Source organism: Chiloscyllium plagiosum, unplaced genomic scaffold, assembly GCF_037043375.1.
Source record: "Chiloscyllium plagiosum isolate Xiang-an unplaced genomic scaffold, Cpla_swu_hap1 HiC_scaffold_24, whole genome shotgun sequence".
Taxonomy (NCBI): Eukaryota; Metazoa; Chordata; class Chondrichthyes; order Orectolobiformes; family Hemiscylliidae; genus Chiloscyllium; species Chiloscyllium plagiosum.
In genome coordinates this window covers 49203786-49228564 of record NW_028270162.1, presented here as the reverse complement: position 1 = coordinate 49228564, position 24779 = coordinate 49203786, and the positions used below count along the sequence as shown (strand labels likewise).

The window sequence follows — 24779 nt, the reverse complement described above, 5'->3', positions numbered from 1 at the left end:
TTGTAGGCTAGACCAGGTAAGGGTGGCAGTTTCCTTCCCTTAGGAACGTTACTGAACCAGATGGAGTTTTCTCTAAACAATGGATTTGTGATTATCATCAGACCCTCAATTCTAGGTTTTGTATGACTGAATTCAAATACCACCATCTGCCATAGTAAGATTCGAATCTGGGTCACCAGAACATTCCTACGTCTCTGATTAATAATCCTGTGATAATACCACAAGGCCACCAGGACTCAGTCTTTGTCGAAATGGTCACCATTCTTATCTGATGTGAATGACCCTTTAATGATATTGTTGATTTGTTTAAACTTATCTTTTGGTCTTAATAAACATATAGTGGTTTATTATTATTTTTGTGTTGCTAACCTGCTGAATACATCGTGATGCTGATCACTTAATGTTATTTTTCTTTATTAATCTTTTTATATTTTTTTCCCTGTTGTTTATTCAGAAACTGCAAACATAAAAAAATCTGAAGTAAGTGATGGCTCCAGAATAAAGGAGAAATTCAGAGACTTCGCACTCAGTTGGCACGGTGCCTCACAGCGCCAGAGACCCGGGTTCAATTCCAGCCTCGGGTCACTGTCTGTGTGGAGTTTGCACGTTTTCACTGTGTCTACTTGGATGTGCTCTGGTTTCCCCCCATCATCCAAAGATGTACAGGTTGGGTGAATTGGCCATGTTAAATTGACTCCAGTATTCAGACACAGGTATGTGTGGGTTAGGTACATTAGTCAGGGGTAAATGTAGAGTAGTAGGGGAATTAGTTGGGGTGTGTTACTCTTTGGAGGGTCAGTTGGGACCAAATGACCTTTTTTCCACACTGTGGGGACTTTCTCTGGGAGAGGAGCTATGATGTGGGGATGCCAGTGTTGGACCAGGGTGGACAAAGTCAGAAGTCACACAATGAAGGGGCAGCGCTTGGAAAGCTCGAGATTTCAAATAAACCTATTGGACTACAACCTGGTGTCATGTGATTTCTGACTGGGAAAGAAGGTTAGGGTGAACGTTCTAATTCTCTGAACTGCATCCTCTTGGAACGCAGCTTCCTGCTGGAGTGCAGGATCACTGAACTGATCCCCCGAATATCTCGACACATGAACATGCTCCCTTTCTAAAGACAACACCATCCTCTCTGCTGAGGAGTCACTGCAGCCTCTCCTATTATATTCCCATGTCTGCGAGACCTGGCTTAAACTGAGGGCTGTTCAGTAAAGAAATCCTGTAACTTGTTGCAAAAAGAAAACAGTTGTTTGTCATTATCCCACTAGTTAGTTAATTCATAGGATGAGTAAAACTTTCAGGAAGACAGAACTTCAGCTCTGACTCAGTGGCCAGGGATTGGTTCTGCGAACACGCCTGAAATCTCCCGGAATAAGACCATAAGATATATGAGCAGAATCACACAACACCATGTTATAGTCCAACAGGTTCATTTGGAAGCACTAGCTTTCGGAGTGCTGCTTCATCATCAGGTGGTTGTGGAACAAGACACAGAATTTATAGCAAAGGGTCACGGAGCTGTAATGATATATTAAACAAATTTAGATTAAGTCTTTCATCTTTTAGAATGGGATATGTTAGTTTTGGTTCTTTAATATGCAAATTCCAGATCTCCTTCTCAGTTACATTCTCAAGATAGTTTCAGCTTTTCTAACAATAGATGCCATCTCAGCTCAGACAATGCATTAAAGGTGTGTGAGATTAAAGTCTGTCTGTGTCCCACTGTTGAGTCAGACTGGTTCTATTTCTAAAGATGCTATGACAACAGATGGACACCATGCAACAATCACTAGGCAGGGGTGTTCCCTCTCAGTCGGGGAACACTTCAGAGGTCAGGAACATTAGGCCTTGGACCTTCGGATGACCATCCTCCATTAAAAACCTTTCAAACTTCTAACAGGACTGGACAGGTTAAACATAGGTAGGATGTTCCCAGTGACTGGGGAGTCCAGATCCAAATGTCACAGTCTAAGGATATGTGGTAGGCCACTTAGGATTGAGATGAGGAGAAATTTCTTCACCCAGAGTGTGGTGAGCCTATGGAATTCCCTGCCACAGAACATGGCTGTGACAAAAGTATTGAATGTTGTCATGGAGGAGATAGATATAGTGCTTAGGGCTAAAGGGATCAAAGGGAATGGGGGAACTGAGCTGGATGATCAGCCATGATTATATTGCATGGTGAGGTCAGCTTGAAGGGCCAAATGGCCTACTCCTGTTCTGATTTTCCATGTTTCATAGACATGTCACTTGTAGTAAAAGTGATTGTACACTAATCCTTTCTCCAGCTCAGGAGCACTGAAGCTAATTGTAGTGCCTTGACTGAACTAAAGTCAACAAACTCAGCACAGATCAGGGGCTGAATTCTGTAAAATTCCCAGTCTGAGTGACACCCAACCAATCACAAACTTCACAGTGACCAGTCCAGCATCATAGGATTTGACTGTTGACGTCAGATTCTTATACCGATATTATTATGCCCCCTGAGACCCAAGAAATCTCTGGTAAGCCTTTGTAGAAAATGCCAGTCCTTGCTGTGAACCAAAGCAGATTACAAAGCAAATTGTATCACTTCAACTCATCATTAAATGTGCTTCTAAACACAGCCAGGTTAAAAGATACAAAGTGAATAGAGCCTACCAGAGAGAAGTGAACGATGCAAGAGACTGCGATAATTAATAATCCAATAATAATGGCTGCAATGGCAACTAGTGTCGCTATGTGTGCTAGCTTTTTGGCTCCATCGATATCTCCCTCATTGTAGCTGTGTAGAGCCTGAAGGACAAAAAGCAACCATTAGTAGAAAACCGTGCTATATGATTTGAGTTAGTGATTAGACTAGTACTTGTCCAGTGAATGTTGCAGCCCCCACTCTGTCAGCAAGATCCCAGCCCCCACCTTGTAATGTCTCCTGTCTCCACCTTGCATCAACTCATCTGCTGCTAAAACCACCCAGGCCTTTCCCACCTCTAGTCTTGACTATCATGACACACTGTCAGCCAGCTCGGTCACTGTTCTCCACCCACTATCAATCTGGATGTATCCAAATTTGGGTTCCTGCTATCCTACCTCACACCAAGTCCCATTCACTGATCAGCCCCACACTCAGCAACCTACATTCACACCCAGTCCGGTGCATATCGATTTAAATCTTCGCATTCTCACGGACTCCTCACGTTACCACAGAGTTGTAACTCCTACCCTACCCTCCCTACCCCTCCACCCTCTGTGCTCCTCCAATTCTGTTTCTGTGCCCATTCCTTCATTAGTATTGCCTGCTAACTGCAGCAATGCCTGTGTCAGGGAGGAGGCTGAAGTGAAGTCGGGTCTGGTTAGCTAGTGCCTCAAACTCGAGGGAGCCCACCGTGCTTGGGTTGGGAGGCGGTCTGGACATTTTCACCGGGTTTGAGATTCTTGTCCTCGCCCCCAGACGGCAGCTGCAGCTCTCTAGGGTGTAAGCTCTATCCCTTTGGCTCTCAATTTCTCTTGCCTATTAAGATAATTCTTGCAACCCATTTCTTTGAACAAGCTTTTGCCCCTCTGATGTCCTGTTGCCCCATCCTGTGAATCCACATCTACTGCTGTCTGACAATGCTTCTATAAAAAAATTGTACGTTAACACTGCATTATAACTGCATTAGAAATATAACAGTGGTGGCAAATGAGCAGCCTGCTTTACATCTCTCCTGCTTAGTATTTCCATTGTCAACATAGCTTACACATCAAAGTTGACATGGCCCCCTTCTCTCTAAATAAAATCAGATTGTCAGGTCTATTTTTTTTTAATGGGTGCCACTTCCTCTTAAAACCATAAGGGAAAGACATTATGAAATGCAATCTGAAGTGTCCCAACATATCGCGGCTGCTTAATTCGCACAAGATCATCACCATGCTCCAACCTGGAAATCTACCAAATATTCCCAAGGCACGTGCACACCCCAGGAAATTCAGTGGTTTATCAGAGCATCCTGCTCATTGCTGCAATGAACTAAGTTTAAAAGTCTGTCATGTACCTTAGATCAAGGAGTTGGAGGGCTCACTGACTGCAGCACCAGTCTAAATGCGCAGCAATACTCTACTGGATCACAGGTTGCAATCCTTTTCATACATAGGTAACCAGAACTAAATTACTGGGCTGTTCCTCCTGTTAAATGCATAAAAGCCATTTGACATTATACAAAGTCTCGAATTATAGTGGCTTATTGGCCCCACTATATACACAGAGGAAATGAGACCGTGCAGTTGCTGGGGAAGACAGAAATGCGGGTGACACAGAGGCTCTCTCAATGTAAATGGCAGGTTTAGGCATTGTTTTCCGGCCAGGCCAGCTGTCCAATGGGAAGGCCTACAGGTCGGAGAGGTGATTGTGGGCATTAGACAGGGAGGACGCAGCTGGTGAGATTGGGGCTTTTGGAAAAACTTTAGGTTAGGCAGGGGAAAGAAATGATGGGGAAGGAAATAGGTTAGTTTTTGAAAGCTAAGTATTCCTGCTCCCACTGACCCACAAGCAGAACAAAGTGAGTCTACCTCACCTCCCTACAGCTACTGAATTTCTTAAGCCCAGGAAAGACTCTCAGAACTGTTAAGTACAAATATTCAGATTTCATCCACACAGACTCATTAAATAATTTAAGAACTGATCGTCTTTTGATTGGAAATAATGCCTCCAACACCCCCCAACACATTTTCTTTAAAACCAGAGAATACTATGATTGAGGCAGACGGAGGTCAGCTATCAGATTTTGAAATGTTAAATTCCTTTACTGCCCACTTGGGAAGTTAAAGCTCCCCTCATTATCTGCACCAATCACAATTCAAGTATCAGTCTCTATGTTGATGTTAAAGGAAATTAAAATCAGGCAAGGTGTAGATGGAGCTATGGATTCACCATCAGCAATTTCATGTTATAGCCCAAATCACGGAATATCTACAATGCGGAAACAGGCCAGTCAGCCCATCAAATCCTTCCGAAGGGCATTCCCACCCCCAATTCTATCCCTGTAACCCTGCACTTCCCATAGCTAATCAAGCCAGCCTACACATCCCTGGGCACTAGGGGTAATTTAGCATGATCAATCCACCAGCACATCTTTGGACAGTGGGAGGAAACCCACACAGCCGGTCACAAAGGCTGGAATTGAACCTGGCTCCCTGGTACTATGAGGCAACTGTGCTAACCAATGGGCCATCATACCTCCCATAAACTAGGGGACGTTTATTGTCAGCAATCACTGATAGATGACTGCACCAAACTCCCAGCAAAGCCTCCGTTATCTTAATTTCATTTTTGCCAATATTTAAGAAGGAGTTGCAATCATCAAAGTTGAAATAATTGTTACGATTCCCAAAGAGACTGATAACTTTTTTTAAGAGAAGGAATCCCCATAAAGCCAATAGCAACAAAACTGATTTCAGTTTCAATACTGTTACGGTAAAATCAACATAATTCAAACATCTGAATCGAACAACCCTTCAGACTTCCTCAGTTACTAACCTGAGGAGCACCCGTGCCTTCCTCAGTTACTAACCTGAGGAGCACCCCTGCCTTCCTCAGTTACTAACCTGAGGAGCACCCATGCCTTCCTCAGTTACTAACCTGAGGAGCACCCATTCCTTCCTCAGTTACTAACCTGAGGAGCACCCGTGCCTTCCTCAGTTACTAACCTGAGGAGCACCCCTGCCTTCCTCAGTTACTAACCTGAGGAGCACCCGTGCCTTCCTCAGTTACTAACCTGAGGAGCACCCGTGCCTTCCTCAGTTACTAACCTGAGGAGCACCCGTGCCTTCCTCAGTTACTAACCTGAGGAGCACCCGTGCCTTCCTCAGTTACTAACCTGAGGAGCACCCGTGCCTTCCTCAGTTACTAACCTGAGGAGCACCCGTGCCTTCCTCAGTTACTAACCTGAGGAGCACCCCTGCCTTCCTCAGTTACTAACCTGAGGAGCACCCGTGCCTTCCTCAGTTACTAACCTGAGGAGCACCCGTGCCTTCCTCAGTTACTAACCTGAGGAGCACCCGTGCCTTCATCGTTGCTGTTTTATTATCAAAGCCCCATTTCTGAGTATCACAACTGCACCCATTCCTGTTACGGTTCCACAACAGATGCTAACCACCTGTCATTTCTGTGTATTGACTTTACAGTTGTCCAGGTGGGACCTTACGGTCACTGCTTTTTAATTCAGTCACCAGAATCCCTTCCCTAAAATTCTCCAAGCCTTCTTCAACTTTCATTCATGTACAAACATTTTCTTCTTTCGAGCAAACCTTCACAAATATTGGACCTTGTTTCCTTTCCAATATTTCTGTCTGCAGACTTCTTGGATTAACTCATAGACGTGGACAATAACATTCTTAGTCACCTGACTGGCCTTCTGGAAGAGGTGAGTGCACCTCCAGAGCTTTTTCTACAAATACATTCTGTAGGAGAATAGTACAAATTTCTGTCGGCCATTTCAGTTTTGTAGCAACTGTCTGAACAGCCACAAAGTACATTTCCACTCCTCCCTCACCATGTTCAGGTATCAAGCAAATATCCTTTGCAAAGTCAAAGGTACAAGATAATCCTCATTATTTCCCTTCAATGAACAAGCTTTAAACTTGACTGCTTCTAATTCTCTGCCTCTTTCCTCATTTCTTTATTCTCTCACGTCTCCATTTTCTAATTCTACTTCAAGGTTTCTCGTTGTCCTTTCTTCTGCTTCCATTTTGAACTCACCTTTTTTCATTTCTCTCTTTGCTTTTAACAACCTAAGAATTAGAACCCATGAGTCTGCCCCACATTGCCAAGGTCATGGCTGACCTGCTGCAGGCCTCAAATCCTCTTTTATGGCAGCTGCCCAGAGCCCCTTGTCTCTGATATTTGAAAAATCTATCTCCTCTTTAAACACTTCCGGTGATCTCGCCCCCATAGTGTTCTGGGGCAGAGAATTCTGTTCACTACCCGCTGCAAGGAGAAATTCCCGCGCATCTCAGTTTTAAACAATCTCCCTTTAACTATGCCGGGTGGTTTGAACAGGCCAACTGGTGGAAACATCTCAACATCTGCCCAATCAAACCCCTCAGAATCTTGTGTGTTTCAGCAAGATCGCTTCTTTAATGAATAAAGGTCAAACCTGTTCAGCCATTCTTGATGAGTCAAACCCTTCATCCCAGCCAAGCGAATCTCTTATGACCAGCCTCCGGTGCAGTACATGCCTCATTACCGATAGAGTCCAAAACTGGACAGAATACTCAGGTTAGAGGAAAGGGAGGACTGCAGATGCTGGAGATCAGAGTCAAGATTAGAGTGGTGCCGGAAATGCACAGCCGGGCAGGCAGCATCCAGGGAGCACGAAAATCGGCATTTTGGGCAAAGGCCCTTCATCAGGAATCCCCAGAATCCTCAGGTGCAGCACCAACACCCTGTACCGTTGTCACACCAACACCCTGTGCAGTTGTAACACCAACACCCTGTGCAGTTGTAACACCAACACTCTGCACAGTTGTAACACCAACACACTATACAGTTGTAACACCAACACCCTGTACAGTTGTAACACCAACACACTATACAGATGTAACACCAACACCCTGCACAGTTGTAACACCAACACACTATACAGTTGTAACACCAACACCCTGTACAGTTGTAACACCAACACACTATACAGTTGTAACACCAACACCCTGGACAGTTGTAACACCAACACACTATACAGATGTAACACCAACACCCTGGACAGTTGTAACACCAACACACTATACAGATGTAACACCAACTCCCTGTGCAGTTGTAACACCAACACACTATACAGTTGTAACACCAACATCCTGGACAGTTGTAACACCAACACCCTGTGCAGTTGTAACATCAACACCCTGTACCGTTGTAACACCAACACCCTGTACAGTTGTAACACCAACACCCTGTACAGTTGTAACACCAACACCCCGTACAGTTGCAGCCCCAACAATCGGTCCAGTTGTAACACCAACACCCTGTACATTTGCTGTACCAACACCCTGTACAGTTGCAGTACCAACACCGTGTCCAGTTGCTGTACCAACACCCTGTACAGTTGCTGTACCAACACTCTGTACATTTACTGTACCAACACCCTGTATAGTAGCCGTACCAACAGCCTGTAGAGTTGTAACACCAACACCTTGTACAGTTGCAGCACCAACACCCTGTACAGTTGTAACACCAACACCCTGTGCAGTTGTAACATCAACACCCTGTACCGTTGTAACACCAACACCCTGTACAGTTGCACCATCAACACCCTGTGCATTTGCTGTACCAACACCCTGTATAGTTGCCGTGCTAACAGCCTGTCAAGTTGGAACACCAACACCCTGTACCGTTGTAACACCAACATCCTGTACAGTTGTGTCACCAACAACCTGTCCAGTTGTAACACCAACACCCTGTACAATTGTAGCACCAACACCATGTCCAGTTGTAACACCAACACCCTGTACCGTTGTAACACCAACATCCTGTACAGTTGTAGCACCAACACCCTGTACATTTGTAACACCAACACCCTGTACAATTGTAGCACCAACACCCTGTCCAGTTGTAACACCAACATCCTGTACAGTTGTAGCACCAACACACTATACAGTTGTAAAACCAAGACCCTGTACAGTTGTAGCACCAACACCCTGTCCAGTTGTAACACCAATACCCTGTACAATTGTAGCACCAATACCCTGTCCAGTTGTAACACCAACATCCTGTACAGTTGTAATAACAACACCCTGTACAATTGCTGTACCAAGACCCTGCACAGTTGCCGTACAAACACCCGGTAAAGTTGCAGCACCAACAGCCTGTACAGTTGCTGTACCAACACCCGGTACAGTTGTAACACCAACACTCTGTACAGTTGCAGCCCCAACAACCTGTCCAGTTGTAACATCAAAACCAGGTACAGTTGCTGTACCAACACCCTGTACAGTTGTCGTACCAACACCGTGTCCAGTTGCTGTACCAACACCCTGTACAGTTGCTGTACCAACACCCTGTACATTTGCTGTACCAACAGCCTGCATAGTTGCCGTACCAACAGCCTGTAGAGTTGTAACACCAACACCATGTACAGTTGTAACACCAACACACTGTACAGTTGTAACACCAACATCCTGTCCAGTTGCACCACTAACACCCTATACAGTTGTAACACCAACAACCTGTACAGTTGCCGTACCAACACCCTGTCAGTGGCTGTACGAACATCCTGTACAGTTGTAACACCAACACCCTGTACAGTTGTAACACCAACACCCTGTCCAGTTGTAACACCAACACCCTGTACATTTGTAACACCAACACCCTGTACAGTTGTAACACCAACTCCCCATACAGTTGTAACACCAACACCCTGTTCAGGTGTAACACCAACACCCTGTCCAGTTGTAACACCAACACCCTGTCCAGGTGTAACACCAACACCCTGTTCAGTTGTAACACCAACACCCTGTACAGGTGTAACACCAACACTTTGTCCAGTTGTAACACTAACATACTGTACATTTGTAACACCAACACCCTGTCCAGTTGTAACACCAACATTCTGTCCAGTTGCAGCACCAACACCCTGTCCAGTTGTAACACCAACACCCTGTACAGTTGTAACACCAACACCCTGTCCAGTTGTAACACCAACATTCTGTCCAGTTGCAGCACCAACACCCTGTCCAGTTGTAACACAACAACCTGTCCAGTTGTAACACCAACACCCTGTCGAGGTGTAACACCAACACCGTGTCCAGATGTAACACCAACACCCTGTACATATGTAACACCAACACCCTGTACAGTTGTAACACCAACACCCCATACAGTTGTAACACCAACACCCTGTTCAGGTGTAACACCAACACCCTGTCCAGCTGTAAAACCAACACCCTGTCCAGTTGTAACACCAACACCCTGTAGAGTTCTAATACCAACACTCTGTGCAGTTGTAACACCAACACCCTGTCCAGTTGTAACACCAACATCCTGTCCAGTTGCAGCACCAACACACTGTCCAGTTGTAACACCAATACCCTGTCCAGTTGTAACACCAACACACCGTCCAGTTGTAACACAAAACCCTGTCCAATTGTAACACCAACACCCTGTCGAGGTGTAACACCAACACCCTGTCCAGCTGTAAAACCAACATTCTGTCCAGTTGTAACACCAACACCCTGTAGAGTTCTAATACCAACACTCTGTCCAGTTGTAACACCAACACCCTGTCCAGTTGTAACACCAACATCCTGTCCAGTTGCAGCACCAACACACTGTCCAGTTGTAACACCAATACCCTTCCAGGTGTAACACAAAACCCTGTCCAATTGTAACACCAACACCCTGTCGAGGTGTAACACCAACACCCTGTTCAGGTGTAACACCAACACACTGTCCAGTTGTAACACCAACATTCTGTCCAGTTGTAACACCAACACCCTGTCCAGTTGTAACACCAACACCCTGTGCAGTTGTAACACCAACACTCTGTCCAGGTGTAACACCAACATCCTGTCCAGTTGCAGCAACAACACCCTGTACAGTTGTAATACCAACACCCTGTCCAGTTCTAACACCAAAACCCTTTACAGGAGGAACACTAACACCCTGTACAGTTGTAACACCAGTACCCTGTCCAGTTGTAACACCAACACCCTGTACATTTGTAACACCAACACCCCGTACAGTTGTAACGCCAACACCCTGTCCAGGTGTAACACCAACACCCTGTACAGTTGTAACACCAACACCCTGTACAGGTGTAACACCAACACCTTGTGCAGTTGTAACACCAACACCCTGTACAGTTGTAACACGAACACCCTGTACAGGTGTAACACCAACACCCTGTACAGTTGTAACACCAACACCCTGTCCAGGTGTAACACCAACACCCTGTACAGTTGTAACACCAACACCCTGCACAGGTGTAACACCAACACCCTGTCCAGTTGTAACACCAACATTCTGTCCAGTTGCAGCACCAACACCCTGTCCAGTTGTAACACCAACACCCTGTACAGTTGTAACACCAACACCCTGCACAGGTGTAACACCAACACCCTGACCAGTTGTAACACCAACATTCTGTCCAGTTGCAGCACCAACACCCTGTACAGTTGTAACACCAACACCCTGTCCAGTTCTAACATCAACACCCTGTACAGGTGGAACGCAAACACCCTGTACAATTGGAACACCAACACCCTGTACAGTTGTAACACCAACACCCTGTTCAGTTGCCGTACCAAAAGCGTGTCCAGTTGCCATACCTACACCCTGTACAGTTGAAACACCAACACCCGGTACAGTTGCAACACCAACACCCCGTACAGTTGTAACACCAACATCCCGTACAGTTGTAATACCAACACCCTGTCCAGTTCTAACACCAAAACCCTGTACAGGTGGAACACTAACACCCTGTACAGTTGTAACACCAATACCCTGTCCAGTTGTAACACCAACACCCTGTACATTTGTAACATCAACACCCTGTACAGTTGTAACACCAACACCCAGTCCAGGTGTAACACCAACACCCTGTACAGTTGTAACACCAACACCCTGTACAGGTGTAACACCAACACCCTGTCCAGTTGTAACACCAACACCCTGTCCAGTTGTAACACCAACACCCTGTACATTTGTAACACCAACACCCTGTACAGTTGTAACACCAACACCCCATACAGTTGTAACACCAACACCCTGTTCAGGTGTAACACCAACACCCTGTCCAGTTGTAACACCAACACCCTGTCCAGGTGTAACACCAACACCCTGTACAGTTGTAACACCAACACCCTGTACAGGTGTAACACCAACACCTTGTCCAGTTGTAACACTAACATACTGTACATTTGTAACACCAACACCCTGTCCAGTTGTAACACCAACATTCTGTCCAGTTGCAGCACCAACACCCTGTCCAGTTGTAACACCAACACCCTGTACAGTTGTAACACCAACACCCTGTCCAGTTGTAACACCAACATTCTGTCCAGTTGCAGCACCAACACCCTGTCCAGTTGTAACACAACAACCTGTCCAGTTGTAACACCAACACCCTGTCGAGGTGTAACACCAACACCCTGTCCAGATGTAACACCAACACCCTGTACATATGTAACACCAACACCCTGTACAGTTGTAACACCAACACCCCATACAGTTGTAACACCAACACCCTGTTCAGGTGTAACACCAACACCCTGTCCAGCTGTAAAACCAACACCCTGTCCAGTTGTAACACCAACACCCTGTAGAGTTCTAATACCAACACTCTGTGCAGTTGTAACACCAACACCCTGTCCAGTTGTAACACCAACATCCTGTCCAGTTGCAGCACCAACACACTGTCCAGTTGTAACACCAATACCCTGTCCAGTTGTAACACCAACACCCTGTCGAGGTGTAACACCAACACCCTGTCCAGTTGTAACACCAACATTCTGTCCAGTTGTAACACCAACACCCTGTCCAGTTGTAACACCAACACCCTGTCGAGGTGTAACACCAACACCCTGTCCAGTTGTAACACCAACATTCTGTCCAGTTGTAACACCAACACCCTGTCCAGTTGTAACACCAACACCCTGTGCAGTTGTAACACCAACACTCTGTCCAGGTGTAACACCAAAATCCTGTCCAGTTGCAGCAACAACACCCTGTACAGTTGTAACACCAACACCCTGTACAGTTGTAATACCAACACCCTGTCCAGTTCTAACACCAAAACCCTGTACAGGTGGAACACTAACACCCTGTCCAGTTGTAACACCAACACCCTGTACGTTTGTAACACCAACACCCCGTACAGTTGTAATGCCAACACCCTGTCCAGGTGTAACACCAACACCCTGTACAGTTGTAACACCAACAACCTGTACAGGTGTAACACCAACACCTTGTGCAGTTGTAACACCAACACCCTGTACAGTTGTAACACCAACACCCTGTCGAGGTGTAACACCAACACCCTGTACAGTTGTAACACCAACACCCTGTCCAGGTGTAACACCAACACCCTGTCCAGTTGTAACACCAACATTCTGTCCAGTTGCAGCACCAACACCCTGTCCTGTTGTAACACCAACACCCTGTACAGATGTAACACCAACACCCTGCACAGGTGTAACACCAACACCCTGACCAGTTGTAACACCAACATTCTGTCCAGTTGCAGCACCAACACCCTGTACAGTTGTAACACCAACACCCTGTCCAGTTCTAACATCAACACCATGTACAGGTGGAACGCAAACACCCTGTACAATTGGAACACCAACACCCTGTACAGTTGTAACACCAACACCCTGTTCAGTTGCCGTACCAAAAGCGTGTCCAGTTGCCATACCTACACCCTGTACAGTTGAAACACCAACACCCGGTACAGTTGCAACACCAACACCCCGTACAGTTGTAACACCAACATCCCGTACAGTTGTAATACCAACACCCTGTCCAGTTCTAACACCAAAACCCTGTACAGGTGGAACACTAACACCCTGTACAGTTGTAACACAAATACCCTGTCCAGTTGTAACACCAACACCCTGTACATTTGTAACATCAACACCCTGTACAGTTGTAACACCAACACCCAGTCCAGGTGTAACACCAACACCCTGTACAGTTGTAACACCAACACCCTGTACAGGTGTAACACCAACACCCTGTCCAGTTGTAACACCAACACCCTGTACATTTGTAACACCAACACCCTGTACAGTTGTAACACCAACACCCTGTCCAGTTGTAACACCAACACCCTATTCCAGGTGTAACACCAACACCCTGTACAGTTGTAACACCAACACCCTGTACAGGTGTAACACCAACACTTTGTCCAGTTGTAACACTAACATACTGTACATTTGTAACACCAACACCCTGTCCAGTTGTAACACCAACATTCTATCCAGTTGCAGCACCAACACCCTGTCCAGTTGTAACACCAACACCCTCTACAGTTGTAACACCAACACCCTGTCCAGTTGTAACACCAACATTCTGTCCAGTTGCAGCACCAACACCCTGTCCAGTTGTAACACAACACCCTGTCCAGTTGTAACACAACACCCTGTCGAGGTGTAACACCAACACCCTGTCCAGTTGTAACACCAACACCCTGTCGAGGTGTAACACCAACACCCTTTCCAGTTGTAACACCAACATTCTGTCCAGGTGTAACACCAACATCCTGTCCAGTTGCAGCACCAACACCCTGTACAGTTGTAATACCAACTCCCTGTCCAGTTCTAACACCAAAACCCTGTACAGGTGGAACAGTAACACCCTGTACAGTTGTAACACCAATACCCTGTCCAGTTGTAACACCAACACCCTGTACATTTGTAACACCAACACCCTGTACAGTTGTAACACCAACACCCTGTCCAGGTGTAATACCAACACCCTGTACAGTTGTAACACCAACACCCTGTACAGGTGTAACACCAACACCTTGTCCAGGTGTAACACCAACACACTGTACATTTGTAACACCAACACCCTGTACAGTTGTAACACCAACACCCTGTTCAGTTGCCGTACCAAAAGCCAGTCCAGTTGCCATACCTACACCCTGCACAGTTGAAACACCAACACCCGGAACAGCTCAAACACCAACACCCCCTCCAGTTGTAATACCAACACCCTGTACAGTTATAACACCAGCACCCTGTACAGTGTAACACCAACACCCTGTACAGTTATAACATCAATATCCTGTACAGTTGCCCACCAACACCCTGTACAGTTGCCATACCAACACCATGTAAAGTTGTAATACCAAAGCCCTGTGCAGTTGCAGCACCAACACCCTGTCCAGTTGTAACACCAACACCCTGTCCAGTTGCCGTACCAACACCCTGTACAGTTGTAAAACCAACACCCTGTCCAGTTGCCGTACCAACACCCTTTCCAGTTGTAAAAATGTCCAGTTACAGCACCAATACAGTTGCAACATCAGTTGCAACATCAACATCCTGTACATTTGTAACACCAACACCCTGTACAGTTGTAACACCAACACCCCATACAGTTGTAACACCAACACCCTGTTCAGGTGTAACACCAAAACCCTGTCTAGTTGTAACACCAACACCCTGTCCAGTTGTAACACCAACACCCTGTCCAGTTGTAACACCAACATCCTGTCCAGTTGTAACACCAACACCCTGTACAGTTGTAACACCAACACCCCATACAGTTGTAACACCAACACCCTGTTCAGGTGTAACACCAAAACCCTGTCTAGTTGTAACACCAACACCCTGTACAGTAGTAATACCAACACCCTGTCCAGTTCTAACACCAAAAACCTGTACCGGTGGAACACTAACACCCTGTACAGTTGTAACACCAATACACTGTCCAGTTGTAACACCAACACCCTGTACATTTGTAACACAAACACCCTGTACAGTTGTAACACCAACACCCTGTCCAGGTGTAACACCAACACCCTGTACAGTTGTAACACCAACACCCTGTCCAGTTGTAACACCAACACCCTGTACAGTTGTAACACCAACACCCTGCACAGGTGTAACACCAACACCCTGACCAGTTGTAACACCAACATTCTGTCCAGTTGCAGCACCAACACCCTGTACAGTTGTAACACCAACACCCTGTCCAGTTCTAACATCAACACCATGTACAGGTGGAACGCAAACACCCTGTACAATTGGAACACCAACACCCTGTACAGTTGTAACACCAACACCCTGTTCAGTTGCCGTACCAAAAGCGTGTCCTGTTGCCATACCTACACCCTGTACAGTTGAAACACCAACACCCGGTACAGTTGCAACACCAACACCCCGTACAGTTGTAACACCAACATCCCGTACAGTTGTAATACCAACACCCTGTCCAGTTCTAACAACAAAACCCTGTACAGGTGGAACACTAACACCCAGTCCAGGTGTAACACCAATACCCTGTCCAGTTGTAACACCAACACCCTGTACATTTGTAACATCAACACCCTGTACAGGTGTAACACCAACACCCTGTACAGTTGTAACACCAACACCCTGTACAGGTGTAACACCAACACCCAGTCCAGTTGTAACACCAACACCCTGTACATTTGTAACACCAACACCCTGTACAGTTGTAACACCAACTCCCCATACAGTTGTAACACCAACACCCTGTTCAGGTGTAACACCAACACCCTGTCCAGTTGTAACACCAACACCCTGTCCAGGTGTAACACCAACACCCTGTACAGTTGTAACACCAACACCCTGTACAGGTGTAACACCAACACTTTGTCCAGTTGTAACACTAACATACTGTACATTTGTAACACCAACACCCTGTCCAGTTGTAACACCAACATTCTGTCCAGTTGCAGCACCAACACCCTGTCCAGTTGTAACACCAACACCCTGTACAGTTGTAACACCAACACCCTGTCCAGTTGTAACACCAACATTCTGTCCAGTTGCAGCACCAACACCCTGTCCAGTTGTAACACAACAACCTGTCCAGATGTAACACCAACACCCTGTACATATGTAACACCAACACCCTGTCCAGTTGTAACACCAACACCCTGTACATTTGTAACACCAACACCCTGTACAGTTGTAACACCAACTCCCCATACAGTTGTAACACCAACACCCTGTTCAGGTGTAACACCAACACCCTGTCCAGTTGTAACACCAACACCCTGTCCAGGTGTAACACCAACACCCTGTACAGTTGTAACACCAACACCCTGTACAGGTGTAACACCAACACTTTGTCCAGTTGTAACACTAACATACTGTACATTTGTAACACCAACACCCTGTCCAGTTGTAACACCAACACCCTGTACAGTTGTAACACCAACACCCTGTCCAGTTGTAACACCAACATTCTGTCCAGTTGCAGCACCAACACCCTGTCCAGTTGTAACACAACAACCTGTCCAGTTGTAACACCAACACCCTGTCGAGGTGTAACACCAACACCCTGTCCAGATGTAACACCAACACCCTGTACATATGTAACACCAACACCCTGTACAGTTGTAACACCAACACCCCATACAGTTGTAACACCAACACCCTGTTCAGGTGTAACACCAACACCCTGTCCAGCTGTAAAACCAACACCCTGTCCAGTTGTAACACCAACACCCTGTAGAGTTCTAATACCAACACTCTGTGCAGTTGTAACACCAACACCCTGTCCAGTTGTAACACCAACATCCTGTCCAGTTGCAGCACCAACACACTGTCCAGTTGTAACACCAATACCCTGTCCAGTTGTAACACCAACACACCGTCCAGTTGTAACACAAAACCCTGTCCAATTGTAACACCAACACCCTGTCGAGGTGTAACACCAACACCCTGTCCAGCTGTAAAACCAACATTCTGTCCAGTTGTAACACCAACACCCTGTAGAGTTCTAATACCAACACTCTGTCCAGTTGTAACACCAACACCCTGTCCAGTTGTAACACCAACATCCTGTCCAGTTGCAGCACCAACACACTGTCCAGTTGTAACACCAATACCCTGTCCAGTTGTAACACCAACACCCTTTCCAGTTGTAACACAAAACCCTGTCCAATTGTAACACCAACACCCTGTCGAGGTGTAACACCAACACCCTGTCCAGTTGTAACACCAACATTCTGTCCAGTTGTAACACCAACACCCTGTCCAGTTGTAACACCAACACCCTGTACAGGTGTAACACCAACACCCCGTACAGTTGTAACACCAACACCCTGTACAGTTGTAACACCAACACCCTGTACAGGTGTAACACCAACACCCTGTACAGTTGTAACACCAACACCCTGTCCAGGTGTAACACCAACACCCTGTACAGGTGTAACACCAACACCTTGTGCAGTTGTAACACCAACACCCTGTACAGTTGTAACACCAACACCCTGTACAGGTGTAACACCAACACCCTGTACAGTTGTAACACCAACACCCTGTCCAGGTGTAACACCAACACCCTGTACAGTTGTAACACCAACACCCTGCACAGGTGTAACACCAACACCCTGTCCAGTTGTAACACCAACATTCTGTCCAGTTGCAGCACCAACACCCTGTCCAGTTGTAACACCAACACCCTGTACAGTTGTAACACCAACACCCTGCACAGGTGTAACACCAACACCCTGACCAGTTGTAACACCAACATTCTGTCCAGTTGCAGCACCAACACCCTGTACAGTTGTAACACCAACACCCTGTCCAGTTCTAACATCAACACCATGTACAGGTGGAACGCAAACACCCTGTACAATTGGAACACCAACACCCTGTACAGTTGTAACACCAACACCCTGTTCAGTTGCCGTACCAAAAGCGTGTCCAGTTGCCATACCTACACCCTGTACAGTTGAAACACCAACACCCGGTACAGTTGCAACACCAACACCCCGTACAGTTGTAACACCAACATCCCGTACAGTTGTAATACCAACACCCTGTCCAGTTCTAACACCAAAACCCTGTACAGGTGGAACACTAACACCCTGTACAGTTGTAACACCAATACCCTGTCCAGTTGTAACACCAACACCCTGTACATTTGTAACATCAACACCCTGTACAGTTGTAACACCAACACCCAGTCCAGGTGTAACACCAACACCCTGTACAGTTGTAACACCAACACCCTGTACAGGTGTAACACCAACACCCTGTCCAGTTGTAACACCAACACCCTGTCCAGTTGTAACACCAACGCCCTGTACATTTGTAACACCAACACCCTGTACAGTTGTAACACCAACACCCCATACAGTTGTAACACCAACACCCTGTTCAGGTGTAACACCAACACCCTGTCCAGTTGTAACACCAACACCCTGTCCAGGTGTAACACCAACACCCTGTACAGTTGTAACACCCACACCCTGTACAGGTGTAACACCAACACCTTGTCCAGTTGTAACACTAACATACTGTACATTTGTAACACCAACACCCTGTCCAGTTGTAACACCAACATTCTGTCCAGTTGCAGCACCAACACCCTGTCCAGTTGTAACACCAACACCCTGTACAGTTGTAACACCAACACCCTGTCCAGTTGTAACACCAACATTCTGTCCAGTTGCAGCACCAACACCCTGTCCAGTTGTAACACAACAACCTGTCCAGTTGTAACACCAACACCCTGTCGAGGTGTAACACCAACACCCTGTCCAGATGTAACACCAACACCCTGTACATATGTAACACCAACACCCTGTACAGTTGTAACACCAACACCCCATACAGTTGTAACACCAACACCCTGTTCAGGTGTAACACCAACACCCTGTCCAGCTGTAAAACCAACACCCTGTCCAGTTGTAACACCAACACCCTGTAGAGTTCTAATACCAACACTCTGTGCAGTTGTAACACCAACACCCTGTCCAGTTGTAACACCAACATCCTGTCCAGTTGCAGCACCAACACACTGTCCAGTTGTAACACCAATACCCTGTCCAGTTGTAACACCAACACCCCGTCCAGTTGTAACACAAAACCCTGTCCAATTGTCACACCAACACCCTGTCGAGGTGTAACACCAACACCCTATCCAGTTGTAACACCAACATTCTGTCCAGTTGTAACACCAACACCCTGTCCAGTTGTAACACCAACACCCTGTGCAGTTGTAACACCAACACTCTGTCCAGGTGTAACACCAAAATCCTGTCCAGTTGCAGCAACAACACCCTGTACAGTTGTAATACCAACACCCTGTCCAGTTCTAACACCAAAACCCTGTACAGGTGGAACACTAACACCCTGTCCAGTTGTAACACCAACACCCTGTACGTTTGTAACACCAACACCCCGTACAGTTGTAATGCCAACACCCTGTCCAGGTGTAACACCAACACCCTGTACAGTTGTAACACCAACACCCTGTACAGGTGTAACACCAACACCTTGTGCAGTTGTAACACCAACACCCTGTACAGTTGTAACACCAACACCCTGTCGAGGTGTAACACCAACACCCTGTACAGTTGTAACACCAACACCCTGTCCAGGTGTAACACCAACACCCTGTACAGTTGTAACACCAACACCCTGCACAGGTGTAACACCAACACCCTGTCCAGTTGTAACACCAACATTCTGTCCAGTTGCAGCACCAACACCCTGTCCAGTTGTAACACCAACACCCTGTACAGATGTAACACCAACACCCTGCACAGGTGTAACACCAACACCCTGACCAGTTGTAACACCAACAGTCTGTCCAGTTGCAGCACCAACACCCTGTATAGTTGTAACACCAACACCCTGTCCAGTTCTAACATCAACACCATGTACAGGTGGAACGCAAACACCCTGTACAATTGGAACACCAACACCCTGTACAGTTGTAACACCAACACCCTGTTCAGTTGCCGTACCAAAAGCGTGTCCAGTTGCCATACCTACACCCTGTACAGTTGAAACACCAACACCCGGTACAGTTGCAACACCAACACCCCGTACAGTTGTAACACCAACATCCCGTACAGTTGTAATACCAACACCCTGTCCAGTTCTAACACCAAAACCCTGTACAGGTGGAACACTAACACCCTGTACAGTTGTAACACAAATACCCTGTCCAGTTGTAACACCAACACCCTGTACATTTGTAACATCAACACCCTGTACAGTTGTAACACCAACACCCAGTCCAGGTGTAACACCAACACCCTGTACAGTTGTAACACCAACACCCTGTACAGGTGTAACACCAACACCCTGTCCAGTTGTAACACCAACACCCTGTACATTTGTAACACCAACACCCTGTACAGTTGTAACACCAACACCCTGTCCAGTTGTAACACCAACACCCTGTCCAGGTGTAACACCAACACCCTGTACAGTTGTAACACCAACACCCTGTACAGGTGTAACACCAACACTTTGTCCAGTTGTAACACTAACATACTGTACATTTGTAACACCAACACCCTGTCCAGTTGTAACACCAACATTCTATCCAGTTGCAGCACCAACACCCTGTCCAGTTGTAACACCAACACCCTCTACAGTTGTAACACCAACACCCTGTCCAGTTGTAACACCAACATTCTGTCCAGTTGCAGCACCAACACCCTGTCCAGTTGTAACACAACACCCTGTCCAGTTGTAACACAACACCCTGTCGAGGTGTAACACCAACACCCTGTCCAGTTGTAACACCAACACCCTGTCGAGGTGTAACACCAACACCCTTTCCAGTTGTCACACCAACATTCTGTCCAGGTGTAACACCAACATCCTGTCCAGTTGCAGCACCAACACCCTGCACAGTTGTAATACCAACTCCCTGTCCAGTTCTAACACCAAAACCCTGTACAGGTGGAACAGTAACACCCTGTACAGTTGTAACACCAATACCCTGTCCAGTTGTAACACCAACACCCTGTACATTTGTAACACCAACACCCTGTACAGTTGTAACACCAACACCCTGTCCAGGTGTAATACCAACACCCTGTACAGTTGTAACACCAACACCCTGTACAGGTGTAACACCAACACCTTGTCCAGGTGTAACACCAACACACTGTACATTTGTAACACCAACACCCTGTACAGTTGTAACACCAACACCCTGTTCAGTTGCCGTACCAAAAGCCAGTCCAGTTGCCATACCTACACCCTGCACAGTTGAAACACCAACACCCGGAACAGCTCAAACACCAACACCCCCTCCAGTTGTAATACCAACACCCTGTACAGTTATAACACCAGCACCCTGTACAGTGTAACACCAACACCCTGTACAGTTATAACATCAATATCCTGTACAGTTGCCCACCAACACCCTGTACAGTTGCCATACCAACACCATGTAAAGTTGTAATACCAAAGCCCTGTGCAGTTGCAGCACCAACACCCTGTCCAGTTGTAACACCAACACCCTGTCCAGTTGCCGTACCAACACCCTGTACAGTTGTAAAACCAACACCCTGTCCAGTTGCCGTACCAACACCCTTTCCAGTTGTAAAAATGTCCAGTTACAGCACCAATACAGTTGCAACATCAGTTGCAACATCAACATCCTGTACATTTGTAACACCAACACCCTGTACAGTTGTAACACCAACACCCCATACAGTTGTAACACCAACACCCTGTTCAGGTGTAACACCAAAACCCTGTCTAGTTGTAACACCAACACCCTGTCCAGTTGTAACACCAACACCCTGTCCAGTTGTAACACCAACATCCTGTCCAGTTGTAACACCAACACCCTGTACAGTTGTAACACCAACACCCCATACAGTTGTAACACCAACACCCTGTTCAGGTGTAACACCAAAACCCTGTCTAGTTGTAACACCAACACCCTGTACAGTAGTAATACCAACACCCTGTCCAGTTCTAACACCAAAAACCTGTACCGGTGGAACACTAACACCCTGTACAGTTGTAACACCAATACACTGTCCAGTTGTAACACCAACACCCTGTACATTTGTAACACAAACACCCTGTACAGTTGTAACACCAACACCCTGTCCAGGTGTAACACCAACACCCTGTACAGTTGTAACACCAACACCCTGTACAGGTGTAACACCAACACCCTGTACATTTGTAACACCAACACCCTGTACAGTTGTAACACCAACACCCTGTACAGGTGTAACACCAACACCCTGTACATTTGTAACACCAACATCCTGTACAGTTGTAACACCAACACCCCATACAGTTGTAACACCAACGCCCTGTTCAGGTGTAACACCAACACCCTGTCCAGGTATAACACCAACACCCTGTCCAGTTGTAACACCAACACCCTGTACAGTTGTAACACCAACACCCTGTAGAGTTCTAATACCAATACCCTGTCCAGTTGTAACACCAACATTCTGTCCAGTTGCAGCCCCAACACACTGTCCAGTTGTAACACCAATACCCTGTCCAGTTGTAACACCAATACCCTGTCCAGTTGTAACACCAACACCCTGTCCAGTTGTAACACCAACATTCTGTCCAGTTGCTGCACCAACACCCTGTCCAGTTGTAACACCAACACCCTGTCCAGTTATAACACCAACACCCTGTCCAGGTGTAACACCAACACACTGTCCAGTTGTAACACCAACATTCTGTCCAGGTGTAACACCAACACCCTTTCCAGTAGTATCACCAACACCCTGTGCAGTTGTAACACCAACACTCGGTCCAGTTGTAACACCAACACCCTGTACAGGTGTAACACCAACACCCTGTCCAGTTGAAACACCAACACCCTGTCCAGTTGTAACAACAACACCCTGTACAGTTGCCGTTACAACACCCTATCCAGGTTGTAACATCAACACACTGAACTGTTGCCTTACCAACAACCTGTACAGTTTTAACACCAACACCCTGTACAGTTGTAACACCAACACTGTGTACAGTTGAAACACCAACACCCCATACAGATGTAAAACCAAACCCTGTGCAGTTGCAGTACCAGCACCCTGTACAGTTGTAACACCAACACCCTGTACAGTTGGAACACAAACACCCTGTCCAGGTGTAACACCAACACCCTGTACAGTTGTAACACCAACACCCTGTACAGGTGTAACACCAACACCCTGTCAGGTGTAACACCAACACCCTGTCCATTTCTAACATCAACACCATGTACAGGTGTAACGCAAACACCCTGTACAGTTGTAACACCAACACCCTGTTCAGTTGCCATACCAAAAGCCTGTCCAGTTGCTGTACCTACACCCTGTACAGTTGAAACACCAACACCCTGTCTAGTTCTAACACCAAAACCCTGTAGAGGTGGAACACTAACACCCTGTACAGTTGTAACACCAATACCCTGTCCAGTTGTAACACCAACACCCTGTACAGTAAAGACAGCAACACCCTGTACAGTTGCCATACCAACACCCTGTACAGTTGTAATACCAGCACCCTGTCCAGTTGTAACACCAACCCCCTGTTCAGTTGTAACACCAACACCCTGTACAGTTGTAACACCAACACCCTGTAGAGTTCTAATACCAACACTCCATACAGTTGTAACACCAACACCCTGTTCAGGTGTAACACCAAAACCCTGTCTAGTTGTAACACCAACACCCTGTACAGTAGTAATACCAACACCCTGTCCAGTTCTAACACCAAAAACCTGTACCGGTGGAACACTAACACCCTGTACAGTTGTAACACCAATACACTGTCCAGTTGTAACACCAACACCCTGTACATTTGTAACACAAACACCCTGTACAGTTGTAACACCAACACCCTGTCCAGGTGTAACACCAACACCCTGTACAGTTGTAACACCAACACCCTGTACAGGTGTAACACCAACACCCTGTACATTTGTAACACCAACACCCTGTACAGTTGTAACACCAACACCCTGTACAGGTGTAACACCAACACCCTGTACATTTGTAACACCAACATCCTGTACAGTTGTAACACCAACACCCCATACAGTTGTAACACCAACGCCCTGTTCAGGTGTAACACCAACACCCTGTCCAGGTATAACACCAACACCCTGTCCAGTTGTAACACCAACACCCTGTACAGTTGTAACACCAACACCCCATACAGTTGTAACACCAACACCCTGTTCAGGTGTAACACCAAAACCCTGTCTAGTTGTAACACCAACACCCTGTCCAGTTGTAACACCAACACCCTGTCCAGTTGTAACACCAACATCCTGTCCAGTTGTAACACCAACACCCTGTACAGTTGTAACACCAACACCCCATACAGTTGTAACACCAACA

The 24779-nt window shown here is 46.5% G+C and overlaps 1 protein-coding gene across 1 annotated transcript in view; it reads right to left on the bottom strand.

Moving 5' to 3' along the window:
• LOC122562790 (transmembrane protein 233) overlaps nucleotides 1–24779 on the bottom strand; it is a 198022-nt gene that overhangs the window by 29850 nt on the left and 143393 nt on the right. Inside the window, exon 2 of the mRNA XM_043715981.2 lies at nucleotides 2647–2781. Within this exon, the coding sequence (XP_043571916.2) occupies nucleotides 2647–2781 (135 nt within the window). The remainder of the gene's footprint in view (nucleotides 1–2646; nucleotides 2782–24779) is intronic.